The 16,505-nt window shown below is 41.5% G+C and overlaps 1 protein-coding gene across 1 annotated transcript in view; it reads right to left on the reverse strand.

Annotated features, from left to right (window-relative positions):
• Nucleotides 1-16,505, reverse strand: part of Lmbrd1 (LMBR1 domain containing 1) — a 75,036-nt gene that overhangs the window by 34,992 nt on the left and 23,539 nt on the right. The window contains exons 2-4 of the mRNA XM_013032265.1: nucleotides 10,538-10,738; nucleotides 6,224-6,284; nucleotides 1,437-1,534 (exon numbers count right to left, since the gene is read on the reverse strand). Of these exons, the coding sequence (XP_012887719.1) occupies nucleotides 1,437-1,534; nucleotides 6,224-6,284; nucleotides 10,538-10,738 (360 nt within the window). The remainder of the gene's footprint in view (nucleotides 1-1,436; nucleotides 1,535-6,223; nucleotides 6,285-10,537; nucleotides 10,739-16,505) is intronic.

Raw genomic sequence — 16,505 nt, forward strand, 5'->3', positions numbered from 1 at the left:
TTTTTGTCAGTCGTGAGGCTTGAACTCTGGGCCTGAGCACTGTCCCTTAGCTCTTCAGCTCAAGGCTAGCATGCTACCACTTGAGCTACAGCGCCACTTCCAGTTTTCTGGTGATTTATTGGAGATAAGAGTTTCACGGACTTTCCTGCCCAGGCTGGCTTTGAACCGCAATCCTCAGATCTCAGCCTCCTTAGTAGCTAGGATTACAGGCGTGAGCCACCGTGCCCAGCAAAGATATTTATTTCTACCATGTTGCCTTCCCACTGAAAAAAATTTTAAGTATTGCTTTAACATATATCTTTCAACAAGCTATTTTCTTCTTTGATCTGCTAGCTACCATGTCTTAGTAGATTTTCTGTCTCTAAGCCATCCAGGCCATTTAGAGAGGACCAACTTGACTAGAAAAAGTCAATATACTTTTAAAATTCTCCACAATTATATTTAGTAGTACTTTAGTTAACTACCAGGCCTGGTAGTGGTTGTTTATAATCCCAGCTACTCAGGTGACAAGTGACAGAAGGATCAAGGTCAGAAGTCAGCTCAGGCGGTTAGTGTAAAGAATCTGATATTCTGTCTATGGTTAATGTAGTTCTATTTGATATTTAATATAAATGAATTGAAAAATTTATGAATTAAGCCGGGTGCCAGTGGCTCACGCTGGTAATCCTAGATACTCAGGAGGCTGAGAACTGAGATTCATGGTTCAAAGCCAGCCAGAACAGGAAAGTCTGTGAGACTCTTATCTCTAATAAACCACTCAGAAAACTGGAAGTGCTGCTATGGCTCAAGTGGTAGAGCAGCTGCCTTGCTGAAGAGCTGAGGGATGGCACCCAGGCTCAGAGTTCAAGTCCCATGACAGAGAAAAAGAAAAAAGAATTATCCAAGTGCTGAGGTCTCAGGCCTGTAACCCTACTACTCAGGAGGCTAAGTTCTCAGGAAGTGATTTGAAGCCAGACACCTCAATTAACCAGCATAAAGCCAGAAGTGGACGTGTGGCTCAAGTGGTAGAACACTAGCCATGGTCCAAGAAGTCATGCAAGAATGTGAGGACTGAGTTCAAACCCCAGGACTGGCACATACAAAACAACAATAATAATGGTAACAATCACAAGCTTTATATACCTAAGGATTTGAAATTTAGTTGGTTCCAAATCTGTAAGTGTAAAAGACCATGTAAATTCCAAAGACAGTGTGAAAACGAAATTTAATATTGTTTTTATAATATTTTGTGATATTTCAGTTATGTTTAATACAAGATTTATAGTTAAAATTACATTCAACTATTTCTTTTTACTTGAAGTTGACCATGAGGAAGTTTCAAATTTCACATGTATTTCTATTAGACAAAGCCTGATCTAACCGGGGGTCATGTCATTTCTTGAAAAAGCAATCATTTTTAATTAATGAAAATGATAACAACTTTAGGGAAAACTTACAGTGCATTTCCTAGCATCATCATCATCCTTCTCTTCATAGTAGAAGTACACAAAAGGAATCCAGAAGAACACACAGAACAGAATCACAGAGTACAGAGCTGTGGAAATAAACAGTATACTCCAGTAAGAACCACTGCTGCATTTGTAACCCTTTGTCCCTCCATTTCTGTGCCTCCTTATCCTCCCAAAGGCAGAGAAATGAACAAATAAGACAAAAAGAAAAGAAAACAAAAACAGCAACAAAGAAAACCTTGTTTTCATTTCCTGGAGTTCATTTTAATAAATATTATTTTATATGATCAGAGGCACATAAGCACTGTTCCTCTCCTAAGAGTATCCTCCTTTGGTCCCACTCTGTGTGAATGTCTACTGACTTGTATAATATATCATGGCTTGGTGTATTTTAGATTTGCATTCCACATATGAGAAAAATATCACCATTACTTTAAATAATGATACTTGAAAATGGAAAAGGATGAAAATGTTCATAACAGAGAGGTGGCAAAGATTATCCCAAAAATACAGTATCTTAACATCTCTTTTACTTTCACTGAAAGCATCCTATTCTCTTTACATCCTATTCTCCAAGATACATTGTTATTCAGAGAAAAACAAGATGGTGAATAAAATATGCAACCACTGGGGGGAAAAGGAGGGGAAAATACATGTTTATATTAGCTTTCAGGAAGAGGCTACTAAGAAACTAAGCACAGTGACACATGTATAGTAAGAAGCTGGGTATGGTAAAAGACATGTAGTAAGAAGCTTGGCATGGTGACAGGCATATAGTAAGCTAGACATGATGACACACATGTAATAAAAGTTGGGCATGGTGACAGCCATGTAGTAAAAAACTGGGCATAGTGTACTTGGACTCTCAGATCTTAGCCTCCTATAATCCTGAGACTCAAAGTACAAGCCCTATTATTGGCAAACAAAAAACCAACCCCAGGTCCTTGGTTCAATACCCAGCACCAAAAATTTAAAAATACGAAAAAAAAGGATAAATTCCAATCAGGAATTTGAAGGTAGGTAACACTCCTGAACACTTTCATTGAGTAAGATACAACTATTGGAAATATACTCAAGCAGGCATTCTATCATGTGAATCACACATGCCTTAGTACTATATGAAACTATCTAAAGATAGCTTTAAGTATGAAAGGTTTGACTAATTTTCTTCTATAGAAAATCTACTGGTATCACCTAGACTGTCAGCTAAAAAAGAAAAGACACAAAACCCACCATGTCAGGGGCCACTAGTTTAAATCCGAAATCCTACTCTGGAGGTCTCCTGGAGAGCATAGTCTGCAAGTCTCCATTTCCAACTAACCAGCTGCTGAACTGGAAGTGAGGCTTAAGTGCTAAATTGTCAGCCAAGAGCAAGAAGGCTGAGCAGCGGTGCAGAGGCCCTGAGTTCAACCCCTGGTGCTGGCACAAGCACCAAAACAAAGCAAAACAATCCATAAGTCCCAGAAAAACCTTCTTCACAGCTCTTTGAAAGAAATATGTATGTAATCTACTCTCAGTGACCACTGATTAAATATCTGACTGTTAATCTTAGTATTCTAAAAGAGCAACTGCCAAACCATGTTAGTGCAATAATGTTCAGTTAAAACTGTGTAGAACGCAGTACAGCATGAACTCCGCTAACAGGGTAGGTTTTACAGACCCCAGGTTTAGGATCAGCCTTATGGAAAGCCACCAGCCTCGGCCACTTGTTCCCATGCCTGGCAGCGCTACAATCAGAATCAGAATCGATGACCACTGTGGGAAATAAAGTCAGAGGTGGTCCACTCCGGAGATAATGCATGCGGTCCAAGTGGAAAGCTGCTTGTTTATACAATGACTCCGTGTCTTGTGATGTGGCAATCACAGAGGCGATGTACCTGGAGGGTCCTGAGGCAAATGGGACGTGAGGATGGAGGATTGAGGATGCACGGTGTGCATGCCCTACATGCCTTCCCAGCACAACAAACCAAGGGGCTACACAGGCAGAGCCCATTCTAAGAGGAACGTGCATTAGAGTTACTCAGGAATATAATTAAACTTAGGGGAGTTGGGGAAGATTGTACACCTCACAGTACTCAGATGAGGAACAGAGGGGAGGGATTTTTGCATTAAGAAATAAATTGCTTGCTGGGTGCCTGAGGCTCACGCCTGTAATCCTAGCTACTCAGGAGGCTGAGATCTGAGGATCATGGTTCAAAGCCAGCCCAGGTAGGAAAGTCCATGAGACTCTTATCTCCAATAAACCACTAGAAAACTGGAAGTGATGCTGTGGTTCAAGTGGTAGAGCGCTCGCCTTGGGCTGAAGAGCTTAGGGAAAGCACCCGGAGTTCAAGCTCCACGACCGACCAAAAAAAAAAGAAAGAAAGAAAAAAATTGCTTGCTGTCACCTGTCCATCTCTGCCCACCAGACACCCCATCTGGTAAACCACCATTAACCATTATGTCTCCCTTTTGCTGTACTTGAGTTTGTGTGTGCCGGTGCATTTCTCACACCATGCAGCCTATCACACCAATGAGACCCAATCTCCTAGGAGTATATGATAGGACCCAGTCTGAGGCTGCCCTGCAGGACCAAAGCTGAGCCACCCCACAGCAAAGGTAAATTGCTCAGAACAACAGCTGTCACATGGCTTGGCTCCAGCTGGGGGAACACAGTGCACTTTGAGGCCAGCTGTTGGTCCTTATTAAAGTGATCTGTTTTAAGATGATCAAATCTTTCATCTGTAAAAAGTAAAAAACACAAAAGAAAGTGGGAAATGAGGTTCATGAAAAATAAGTCTATTAGAAGAGACTGCATGCATTGTAAAACCTGACAGAAGTGAGGGATGAAAAGAGCACTTTGGGGCTTCAGTTCTGGAATTTTAGTTCTCAGGACCCAAAAGACATGCATCAGGCAATTCGTAGCCAGCATCTCAGAAGACAGTGGCCTTCGCAACTGCACAGTCTTTCAGGGTCCTAGTGAAAGGCCTGACTTCAGATAATCACCATCACAATCATCCAAGTCAGATCTGTTCTGACTTCATGAGCATGAAGAAGTACACTCATCATTTGGCTTTTCCAAGTTTTTTTAGCCCAGTTTCTCCCGGTAATTATATTTTTCACCACAATGAAAGATCCTCAGAGAAGTAAGTCCTAACTCCCAAGATACCTACAGTTTGTAAATTAACTGCTTTCCATTTAAAGTGATAGTTAAGGACAGAGTCAAAGACACACACTTTCCTTGGGAGGTATGAAGAAGGTATACCCTGAGATCCCTTTTTCCAGGGTTTCTCCTCTCCATGACTGAGCTGAAAAAGGCTTCCTGGAGTGAAATTCTGGTTTTCAAGGCCTGGCAGCTACAACTCCAAGAGTGGTTCATGGTAAGACGTGGCTCTCAGGCTGGGACTGAACTACCATAAAGTGGCTGATCACCTGGCCCCAGGGACAGAGGAAAACTACATTTCAGTGATAACTCGGGTAACAGAACTTCCCCCCTCAAAAACATTTTCATCAAAAATGTTTTCAAAGAAGCAGTTTATATCATTCCAACAAATTTATACTTAACATAGAACCACTTCAACAGCTAAAAATTCTGTTTTATGTTAAATGCAGAAATCAGAAACACTAAATTCTATATAAAATTCTAAAAGCTATATCAAAGGAGTCAAATTTCATAGTTCCTATACATTTTGAGTAAAGAGAAAAGGCAAAGATTAGACAGACAACAGCTAATTGAAATCCAATCACACTCAAAACCAATATTCAAATTATTTGTTTTAATGTCCTACTGAGATCTTTCTTATCTGGCATCTTGATTTATTAATGACAGAATAGCATCCCTTTCCTAAATCTGCATTTTTACATTGTTGTAAAATCATAGGCTTTATAGTTATTCAAAAGAAAGACCATTTAGGGGGTCATCTTCGGCTGGGAAAGGGAGGGCAAGGGACAGAGGTGGAAGCCACGTCCATGAGCACTGGATGAAAATGGCCATGCAGAGTAAAGTCAGAGGTGGAAAAACTCCCCAAGGTCACCTCAACCACTGTCAAGACAACATTCTACCCAAGTGCCAGGGCTCTCACACCTGTAATCCTAGCTACTCAGGAGACTGAGATTTGAGAATTGCAGTTCAAAGCCAGGTACAAAAGCCCGTAAGACTCTTGCCTGTGGAGATGTGGTTCAAGTGGTAGAGCATTAGCCTGGAGCTGAAGAGCTCAGGCCCTGAATTCAAGCCCTAGGACCAGCACAGCAAAATGAAAACATTCTAGAAATGAAGATATTAGGCAAGAGAACAAGAGATGTTAAGATTTACAGTAACTCAACTGAACCATCAAGAAATGTTAAGAAGTGAACCTAGTCAGACACAGGTAATTCACACCTGTAATCCCAGCTTCTCAGGAGGCTCAGATTTTAGGATTGCAGTTTGAAGCCAGCCTAGGCAAAAATCTGAGAGACTTTTCTTATCCCCAAATAACATCCAAAAAGCTAGAAGTGAAGCTGTAGCTCAAGCAGTAAAACATCAGCCAGTAAAACAAACTAAACAAGAGTTCAAGGCCCTGCATTCAAGACCCAGTACCGACACACACACACACACACACACACACACACACACACACACACACACACACAGAAGAAAGAATGTAAATGAAGCACAGTGAGTTAAAATAGTGTAGGTAATAGACAAAAATGCAGACAATAATAACTCCATATATTAGATCAAAATTAAAAGTTTATAGTTAGCTCTAGTCTACAGTTTGATTAGGAGACCAAGTAGAAAATGAAACAGAGATACTTACTATAGTAACCATACAACACGGTGTCCTCAATCTGTCTGCTGACATTGGCATTCGCCCAGTCCTAGGACAGAAAGAACAAAAATATTAATTTTTACACTCATTTCCCCAATTCTTATAAATGACTGGGCTATCATCTCAAAAATCCATCATTAACTCAAAAAAAGGTCCTTTTATTAAAAATATGAGAGATATACAAGGCAACAGATATATTTCAGTGTGTGCATGCTGGAATAATGCACGGTTCTGTATAAACACAAAGTCAAAAGGCTGCCAGGTATAGAATACTCCTGTAACCCCAGCACTCTGCAGGCTGAAGTAGGAGGATTCCAAGTTCGAAGTCAGCCTATACTATACAGGGAGACTCTGTTGCAGCACTGAACTCAGACTGAAGATGAGAGATTATTTCCTAGATTACCTATAATGAAGCCTGAATGAAGAAAATATATTCTCAGAGAAAAGAAAGAAGACCATAAGGAAGAGGACAACGCTTCCCCTGCAAGAAGCTAAACACACATTCACTAGAGATACTGGGCAGAGGAGGGGTGGGGGGGAACAAGGGGTGGAAGAAAGGTAGGGCATGTGCGACAAGGTCTTTTGAGAGCCAGAAGAGGGCTATGGACACTGGAAGGGCGAGAGAAGGTAGTGATAAGCCTGGTGGCTGTGGCCCATCTCTGTAATCCTAGCTGTTCAGGAGGCTGAGATCTGAGCATGGAGGCTGGAAGACAGACAGGGTAGGAAAGTCTATGAGACTTTTATCTCCAATTAACCACCAAAATGCCCAAAGGAGAGCTGTGTCTCAAGTGGTAGAGCAAAAGCCTTGAGTGGAAAAGCTCAGGGACAGCACTCAGGCCCTGAGTTCAAACCCTAGTACTCACACAAAAAGGAAGGGAAAGAGGGAGGGAGGGGGAGAGGGAAGGGAGGGAGTTTGAGTTTCCTATACTTTGGGAGAACCAACCTCATGTATGATAAGGTGTACATGAACCTGAGTGCTTGCTGAGCCTTACCTAGTAAATTCCAATCTTCACCTAGACTTTTGCTTAACAGCTCTTTATCCAACAGCATTCAATTGTTTAGCCTACTTTGTTCTAAAAAGCTGGAGACAATCTAATTGTCCTAGGGAAAGAGGCTAACACATATTATTGTGCACTTACAGAATACCACATAGTCTGCTGGGGGCTCAAGCCAGGAATCCTATTGACTCAAGTGGCTGAGATCTGTGAACTGTATTGTGGTTCAAAGCAGGAAAGTTTGTAAGATTCTTATCTCCAATTAACCAGCAAAAACCCAGACGAGGAAGTATGGCTCAAGAGACTTCAATTATTTAAAAAACAAAGGAATGTGAGACAATCAAAAAAACAATAAAAATAGGAATGAATAAATTTAGAGTGTTTCAGAGGAAAGGAATATCTAACTACTGTATACCTAACTCTGTCCTTCAAGCTGGCTTTTCAAAGTCCTCTCCCTCCAACTGACACTGCTCCTCACCACACCCTCGCCATAGACCAGTGCCCCCTACAAGAGGCCCTCTGTTCTGTCCCATGAGCATTTGGCCACGTCTGCAAACCAGAGTGGAGGCCACCACAGCTCTAGACATCTAGTCAATAGAGGTCAAGGCACTGCCAAGCATCTGTAATGCACAAGAGACTCTCCACAACAAAGAATTCTCCAGCACAAATGTTACTGGTAGAGAAACACTCACTTAGTGTCTCTAGGAATCTGGATCCAAAACACAGGAGCTCATTCAACTTATTACCAAATCTAAAACCCACTTCTATTAGCAGACCTTCCAAATGCGAGGCACCTTCCCTCTTTCAAAGTGCCCAAAGTCCTATTTATGGTCATCTATATTCATTTGGTAAGTCTAAACCCTTTGCCAGTAAAGGACGTTGCATTTTCAAGGACACTAACCTCTCAAAAACATCTCTTAGCTGGGTGCCAGTGGCTCATCCCTATAATCCTGGCTACTCAGGAGGCTGAGATCTAAGGATCGAGGTTCAAAGCCAGCCCGGGCAGAAAAGTCTGTGAGACTCTTAGCTCCAATAAACCACTAGAAAACTGGAAGTGGCACTGTAGCTCAAGTGGTAGAGCACTCGCCTTGAGCTGAAGAGCTGAGGGATAGAGCCCAAGCCCAGAGTTCAAGCCCCACAACCAACAGAAAAAAAAAATCTCTTACTTTACTCATTTGTAAAGTAGGCAAACTTTAGCAATTCCTATTAAACACAAGGCGATAAATGCTAATGCCTATAATCCTAATTGCTCAAGAAGCTAATATCTGAGGATTAAAGTTTGAAGCCAGCACAGGCAGGAAAGTCCCTCTGATCTCAACCCAGAAGTGAAAGCTATGCATAACTCAAGTGGTAGAACACCAACGTTGAGCAATGAAGCTTGAAGCAAAGAAGTGACGCTGAGTTCAAGTGCCAGGACTGGCACAAAAAATGAACACAAACAACAACAACAACAACAAAAGAAACATGTTCCCTAGGCCCCATTCCCAGTTCTCTAGAAGATCAAAGTTCTTGAAGTTGTATACTAAATGTTAGTAATTGCCATTAAACACAAGGAGATAAATGTAGAAATAAAAACATAGAAATACAAATAGAAACACTCCCACTTTTCTAAAAAACAAAATTTGTTTTTTGTGCCAATCAAAGATCTTAATGCAAGGTCTAAACCTTGAAACTTTTAAAAGAAAAAAACACAGGACAAACTCTGAAAGATATAGGTACAAGCAAATTGTTTTCTACATAGAATTCCAACTGCCCAGAAATGAGAGCAAATATTGGGAAATAGGATGGCATCAAAGTCTCTGCATAATAAATGAAACAATTACCAGAGCCAAGAGACAGCCCACAGAATGGGATTAAATCACCAGCTAGTCACTGGATAACACAATAACACCCAGAACATACAGAGCTCAAAAAGTTAAACAGCAAGAGAATAAATAATCCAAATAATAAATGCCCAACAGAACAGTTAGAAGAAGTTCAAGCAGTTAAGAAATATATGAAGGTATATTCAACATAAAGGAAATGCACATCGATACTAAATTCCATCTCAACCTAGTCAGAATGGCTATCATCAAGAAAACAAACAGGCTGGGCGCTGGTGGCTCACACCTGTAATCCTAGCTACTCAGAAGGCTGAGATCTGAGGATCACGGTTCAAAACCAGCCCAGGCGGGAAAGTCTGTGAGACTCTGATCTCCAATAAACCCCCAAAAAACGGAAGTGGCGCTGTGGCTCAAGAGGTAGAGAGCTTGCCTTGAGGTGAAGAGCACAGGAACAGTGCCCAGGCCCAGAGTTCAAGCCCCATGACTGACAAAAAAAAGAAAAAAGAAAATAAACATCAAATTTTGTGAACATGTGAAAGAAAAGGAACCCTTGTACACTGTTGATGGGGATGTAAACTAGCGAACCCACTATGGAAATCAGTCCTGAGAGTCCTCAAAAAGCTAAAAGTAGGCCTCCCCTAGGACCTTGCCATACCACTTCTAGGCATGATCCAAAGTAAGTCAATATGCAAGAGAAATACCTGCATGCCATGTCTATTACAGCTCTGTGTACAGTAGTCAAGCTGTGGAATTAGCCAGAGTGCCCAACCTTCCATGAATGGGTAAAAAAAATAGTATGTAACCTCATCAAATTCCCATGATCATTCTCCCTTATTGAACAGCAAGTACACACACACAGAGACACAGGAGTATTACTCATCCATAAAGAAAATGAATTAAGTCTTCTGCAGGAAAATGGATGAAACTGAAGACCACCATTTTGAGAGGTAATCCAAGCTCAAAGTTTAGCTATATACTTATGTATTTGTATGTGTACACATGACTAACTTGTGGGATGGCTTGGTGAATGGAGGAAGGATAAGAGATGAAGATGAGAATTGTGGAGGGTGAATAAATAATACTGAAACACATGGTGTCTATGTCTGAAGACAGCACAAGGACACTCACTGGAAGCCACTGGATTACAAGAGACAGGAGGTGTGGAATAAAAGAGAGCTCTGGAAGGCATTTGATTATAATGAGGCAATACTATGGTAGCACTGTGTGGACATGGGCACATACAGCACACACATATACACACACACACTTAACAACTTGCAGAGGTGTTGAATTGGTAATTCTTGCAACAGCTAAGTCTGCTTCTGGTCTCCCACATTGCATTCCCACTCTCTATGCTTACATTTTGATGCTCAATGATCCCAAGACAGGAAGAAAAGGATAAAATATACTGGACTACTAAAAATCAAATAATTGCTAAGAGTTTGAAAGGAAAAACAAAGGGCCAACTGCATGGTAACACTCACCTTAAATGTGCCATTTTGATTTTTCATGTAAGAAACCAAAAATATGTCCACGGGCAGAAGGGCCGATGTGATCAGCGCAATTGCAAGGGAAAAAATTGCTGTTATGGTGGAAACAACTTCGCTTTCCCGTTGACTTTGGTATTTACGCACGTAAGTCCAGCAAAATGCCAAAATAGCCTGAAACAGAACAAAAGGAAATGACTGTTACTGTTTTATGTACTCTCTTAACACTGACTTCACTATGTTTGCAAGTTTCCAATGGAACATTTTGTGTGTGTGCATCAATACCAGGGCTTGGACTCAGGGTCCAGGCTCTACCACTTCAGCCACACCTCCACTTCTAGCTTTTTGCTGGTTAACTGGAGAAAACAACCTCATGAGTTTTTCTGCCCAGACTGGTTTTGAACCTCAATCCTCAAATCTCAGCCTCCTAAGTAGCTAGGATTATAGGCATGAGCCACTGGTACCTGGCCTCCCGTGGGAAGAAGGTCTCCTCCACACGTGAGGATCACTGGAAGCCATTACAACCATGGCTAAGATTCTAGATTCTCAAACCTCTGCCATGAATTGAATACCATCCAGGCAGGTGCACCTGTGCACTCACTGTTGGTAGCAGTACTCAGTTACACAGACCCTCTGCAAACTCAGTATAATCATACACAGTCACACATGGATCATAATGCAGGACTATAATGGGAAGAAGCTTTGAATCCAGCCCCCACTCTTCTCTCCAACCTAAAGGAAATTATCTAGTAGTTATTCTATCCTAAGCTCATTAGTGAAACATCACCAAATGGAACTTGGAAATTAACTCTGTCCTGCTAGGACAATTTAATACCATCCATCTACAGATGAACTGCTGTACAATTACCATAATTCAAACTTTAAAGGACACAAGAGTGAAAATATATCCATCTGTGTAACAAGGTTTCCAGTTTTTTTTTTAAAGTCTACCCACAAGTGATGAATCTGACATCTCCAATCATCCAGGCAGTCAGCCACAAGGCCTCTCCTAAGCAGAGCACAGTATGTTGATGAACCTCTAACTGAAGGGACCATCAGCACCTCCTGGAAGGTTGTTAAAACAGGCTGCTGAGCCCCACACCCTTGTGGCCTGGGATATGCTCAGGGTGAGGCGTTGCAGACAGACAGAGTCAGTGGTTCTCAGCCTCTCCTTTGTTTCTACTTTCTTCCAGCCCCATTGCCCATCAAATCAGTCCCTCAGCCACACTCCTCCAGGCACCTGGGCTTCAAGTGCCCAGGATGCCCACAGGGGCCAAGCCCAAGGCTTGCTGATCCAACCCGAGGCCTACGCTTCCCTGCTCAGGACTCACCCCTTCATTTGGGGAGTCCAGTCACAAGCCTGAGTGGCACAAGTAAAACACAGAAGCCATACAATCAAGATGTAAGAAAGGTCTCACCACCCTGAAAAATTCTGTTTTGTCTCCTTGTAGGTAAGCCCTCTGTCCCCAGCCCCAGACACCACTGCCTGTTACCAGCCCTAGAAGGTCGGTCCCTCTCAGTGTCATTTGTACTTCTATCAACCTGACTGAGTCGGCTTCATCTTTCACTTGCCTAAGTCATCTGAAATCCATCCAAGCAGACTTCTGTCATTCCTTCACCCTTCATGCTGATGTCTTTTCAGAAATAGAGGAAGAGGGAAGAGCTTTATAAGCCAAATGCTGGGGGCTCACACCTATAACCCTAGCTATTCTGGAGGTTGAGATTTAATCACAGTTCAAAGCCAGCCTGGTTAGAAAAGTCCAGGAGAAAAGAATGGCACCACCCATTTGTTAGGAAATGCAAAGACTTGGAAAAAATTACATTGTGAAGTAAGCCAGTCCCAAAGAAACATAGGTCCCATGGTTTCCCTTATTTGTAATAACCAGTATATGTCTCAGACAAGCAGAAAAGGTCAAAAACTATGCACATATGACCATATAAGATGATGCTAAGTGAAATGAACCCCAAGAAAAGGACACAAGAGGTTTTATCTTTCTTGCTATTTTTTAATGTATTTATAATGTACAATGTGATTTTTTTCTTTTGTATGTTCTTCCCCCATGGCATAACTCTGTTTTCACTGTATTTGATTCCAGTGTCCTGCATCTTGAATATCCATTTTCCTAATTTGGGGAGGGGAAGGAAAATAACAACATGCTGAAATAAGAATACAGGTTGACCCATTTAACAATGAGATGTACAAGACACTATGTTGAAAATGAACTTCACAACTTGGAGCGGGGAGGGAGGAGTTGGGGAAGTGAGGAGGGAAAGGATGGTAGCGGAAAAACAAAGGAGGAGGTAACAATGCTAGATAGGAAATGTACTCATTACCTTACCCATGTAACTGCAACCCCTCTGTACAGTATTATTACAATAATATACCTACACATATAAAAGAAAAGTCCAGGAAGCTCATATCCAATTAACCACCAAAAAGCTAGAAGTGAAGGTGTGGCTCAAGTAGTAGAACACCAGTCTTGAGTATAAAAAAGCTAAAAGACAGCACCTAGGCCAAATTCAAGACATAATACTAGCACCAAAGACAAAAGGAGACAGGGAGGAAAAGAGAGGGAGAGAGGGAGACAGGAAGGGATAGAGGGATGGAGGATGAGGGAGAGAGGACAGGAGGGAGGGAGGAAGAGAGAGAGAAAAGGAGGGAGAAGGAAAGGAGGAAGGGAGGGAGGGAGGGAGAGAGATTTAAGACTCTGGAATTTGGATGATGGAGCAAAACAAAAATAAAAAGATATGCTAAAATTCTGGCTCAAGTATTTACTGATTTTGTTGTTTTGGCAAAGTGTCTTTTTCTTCTACAAAAGGTTATTTATAAACACTTAATATGTCTTCTTTAAAATGAATTCAGAAACATTTTAAATATTCCTGAAATGTTTTGAATTCACTGGGACCTGGGCCTTAGCAGTACTTCACACCAAGTGTGGAGCATACTTTGTTGTTGGGTTATGAGAATGAGAGATTTGCGCTTTTCCAGAGTTGAAAGGGAGCTAATGTCAGCAGCAGGGCAGAAGTTATGCCGGAGATGTGGACCTTCGGTTTTAAGAATATCAAAGACCTTTTTCTTTGTGTGGTTATATTGTAGCTAACAACAGAAATCATACCCTAAAGTAACCCAATGTCCTCCTCTGTAAGATGGATGGGAATAGGAGTTTTCATGACAAGTTCTAAGGATTAAATAAGAGATGGAGTTCTTAGTATGGTTGGTGGCCATAGTAACTGCAAACAAATTACAATGATGGTAACTAAATGTCTGATGAAGTAACATCTCAAAGGACAGGAAAAAATTTTTAAAGTTGTGCTTCCATTGGTCTAGGCATGATGAAAACAGTAAAAAGTAATTTTTTTATTAAACTCTGACCCAAATCATGTTTTTAAAACACTGAGACGGTATAAAGCGTCCTGCTGCCTTCCACTGGCTGAATGCAGCCACCGGACAGCCCTCATCCTCACAGTGCAAAGACAAAGCATCCCTTCTTCACAAGCAGCATGATTCTGGTGTGAAAGAAGTTATTCAGACTAACAAGGTTTTTATCAAACAAACAAAACTAATGCTTCAAGCTAAACAGCATTCATTACTTTGAGTGAAAACACCAAGGAGCAGCACACAGGCCCTGAGTTCAAGCCCTAGTACACACATGTACACACACACACACACAAACCCAGACACATATACACAAAAGGCTATTAGTCCAGCTTTCTTTGGAGTGGCTCTTTTGCCCATGAATGATTCTTTGAAACACATCCTGATGGCCATGTGGAAAGCACTTGTTTTGTTAGCTAGATACATCTTCCAATATTTTTCATTACATAATAGCAAAATACCATGCTCAACTAATCTACTGAAAAGTTGTCAAGCTCACAACTTTTCCAAAACTGTAGTGACAGTAGCCAAAACAACTGGTGCCCAGAAGAATAGCTTTTTCAGAATGAAAGGCTTACCGATTGTTTTTTTGTGTTTTGTTTTTTATTCCATTTTGCAGCCAACCTTTAAGAAGCTTCTGGGTTTTAGTGTATTAACAAAGAACACCCAACACTATCCACAACACTCTTCTACCTCCAACCACGTACCATGGAAACTGGATTTTCTTCAGATATTTCAACCAAAATAACTTATCCCCAAAAGCTGACTGAAAGCTGGGCAGTGATGGCTAGCCTGTAATCATAGCTACTTTGGAGAGAGTTGAGGATCACAGTTAAAAACCAGACAGGCAGAGATGTCCAAGAGACTCTTACTTCCAATTCACCACCAAAAAGCCAGAAGTGGGGTTGTGACAAATAGTGGAGCACCAGTACAGAGTAAAAAAGCTAAGTGACAATGCAAGACCCTGGACTCAAGTCTCAGCAGCTGTGCAGACACAAAGTGCACACACACGTGCACACACACATGCACACACACAAACACTAAAATAAAATTAAAATACTGAATGAAAAACCAGACAGGAGAATCCAGCTCTGTTCCAGTAGACCAGGAATTAAGATTCGCACAGATTTAAACAATGACTTTGTTATTAATTCTTCCCATTCCCACATCTAAATTTCTCAGTCCTAAATTTTGTCTCATTTCATCTATCTCTGGTATAATTTTGCCAACAAAACTCCCCCTTTTTCAATTGTTCAAAGCCAACCTCAACTCTCATTTTCTTTCAACATTCTTCTCAACTTTCAGAAGTCCTATTCCAGTTATAAAATCCCTATTTTGGCTTTCAATATCTAAAATACATGTTTCAAGAATTTTAGTATTCTCATCTATTTTCTGGCCTTCTTAAAAACCCTGTGTTGTTTCATGGGTATCCTGGTACAACTTACAGCAAAACTTCTGTATCATACAATCATATTCATTAATCATTGGCAAGACGGTCCACTAAGTCTTATTACTGCTACACGCTTACTTTTTTATCCTAAATAAACTGAATCTGATGGACTGGAAAAGGCAGCATAGTATCCAAGTACAGAACCGAACAGCTCTGGAGCCCACCATCAACTTCTATGTTTTCCAGTTCCTCAAGACATGAGTAAAGCAACGTGCAGTGTAGAGAAACTGGAGAAAGTAGCATGAGGAGTCCTTCCTTAAATTTTCAATTCTTACTGTTTTTTATACAGCCTCTACTTATTAAAAAAATTACTAACAAAACATGCTAAAAACAAACATGTAGGGAATCTGATAAACTACAAGGTTGTTCTTGCACTAGTACTAGGGCTTGAACTCAGGACCCAGGTGTCCTCAAGTCTCTTCACCTCCCTTAAGGATGGCATCCTACCACTTGAGCCACGGCTCCACTTTCAGCTTTGTGCAGTTTAACTGGAGGTAAGAGTCTCCCAGACTTTCCTTCTCTGGGCTGGGTTTGAGCCATGACTCTAGATCTCAGCCTTCTGAGTACATAGATTACAGGGGTGAGCCACTGGTGCCAGGCTCAGACAGAAGACTTTTGTTTGTTCTATTTGTATTCACGTTGTAAAACAAGAAAACACTGGATACTAGTAGGATGGCATGAAGACACTGAGGAAATGAGTCCCGAGGACAGGCAGAGGTACAAAATGTGTTTCACAAGTTGAATTGTTTTAATTTCGGGTAGGACAATAACGGTGGGGCCACTCTGGGCCAGTATGGTCAGATGTTAATGAACCACTTAAGTATAATTTTAAAAACTTAAAAATAAATAAAAACAATAAACACCAAACACAAGATGGCTGGACAAAATCACCGGAGGTCACAGGCGGTAGCAAACCTTGACACTGCGCTTGGCCCAGTAAGGGCAGCACCCTACACGGACTTGGCCCTACACGGATGTGGCCGCACGGATGTTGGCAACACCGAGGCGAACCACAGGGTCCTGACCCACGGCCTACACGGAGGTGACCCACAGGGTTCTGATCCACGGCCTACACGGAGGTGACCCACAGGGTCCTGATCCACGGCCTACACGGAGGTGACCCACAGGGTCCTGATCCA

Source organism: Dipodomys ordii, unplaced genomic scaffold (assembly GCF_000151885.1).
Source record: "Dipodomys ordii isolate 6190 unplaced genomic scaffold, Dord_2.0 Scaffold152, whole genome shotgun sequence".
In the NCBI taxonomy this organism is placed as follows: domain Eukaryota; kingdom Metazoa; phylum Chordata; class Mammalia; order Rodentia; family Heteromyidae; genus Dipodomys; species Dipodomys ordii.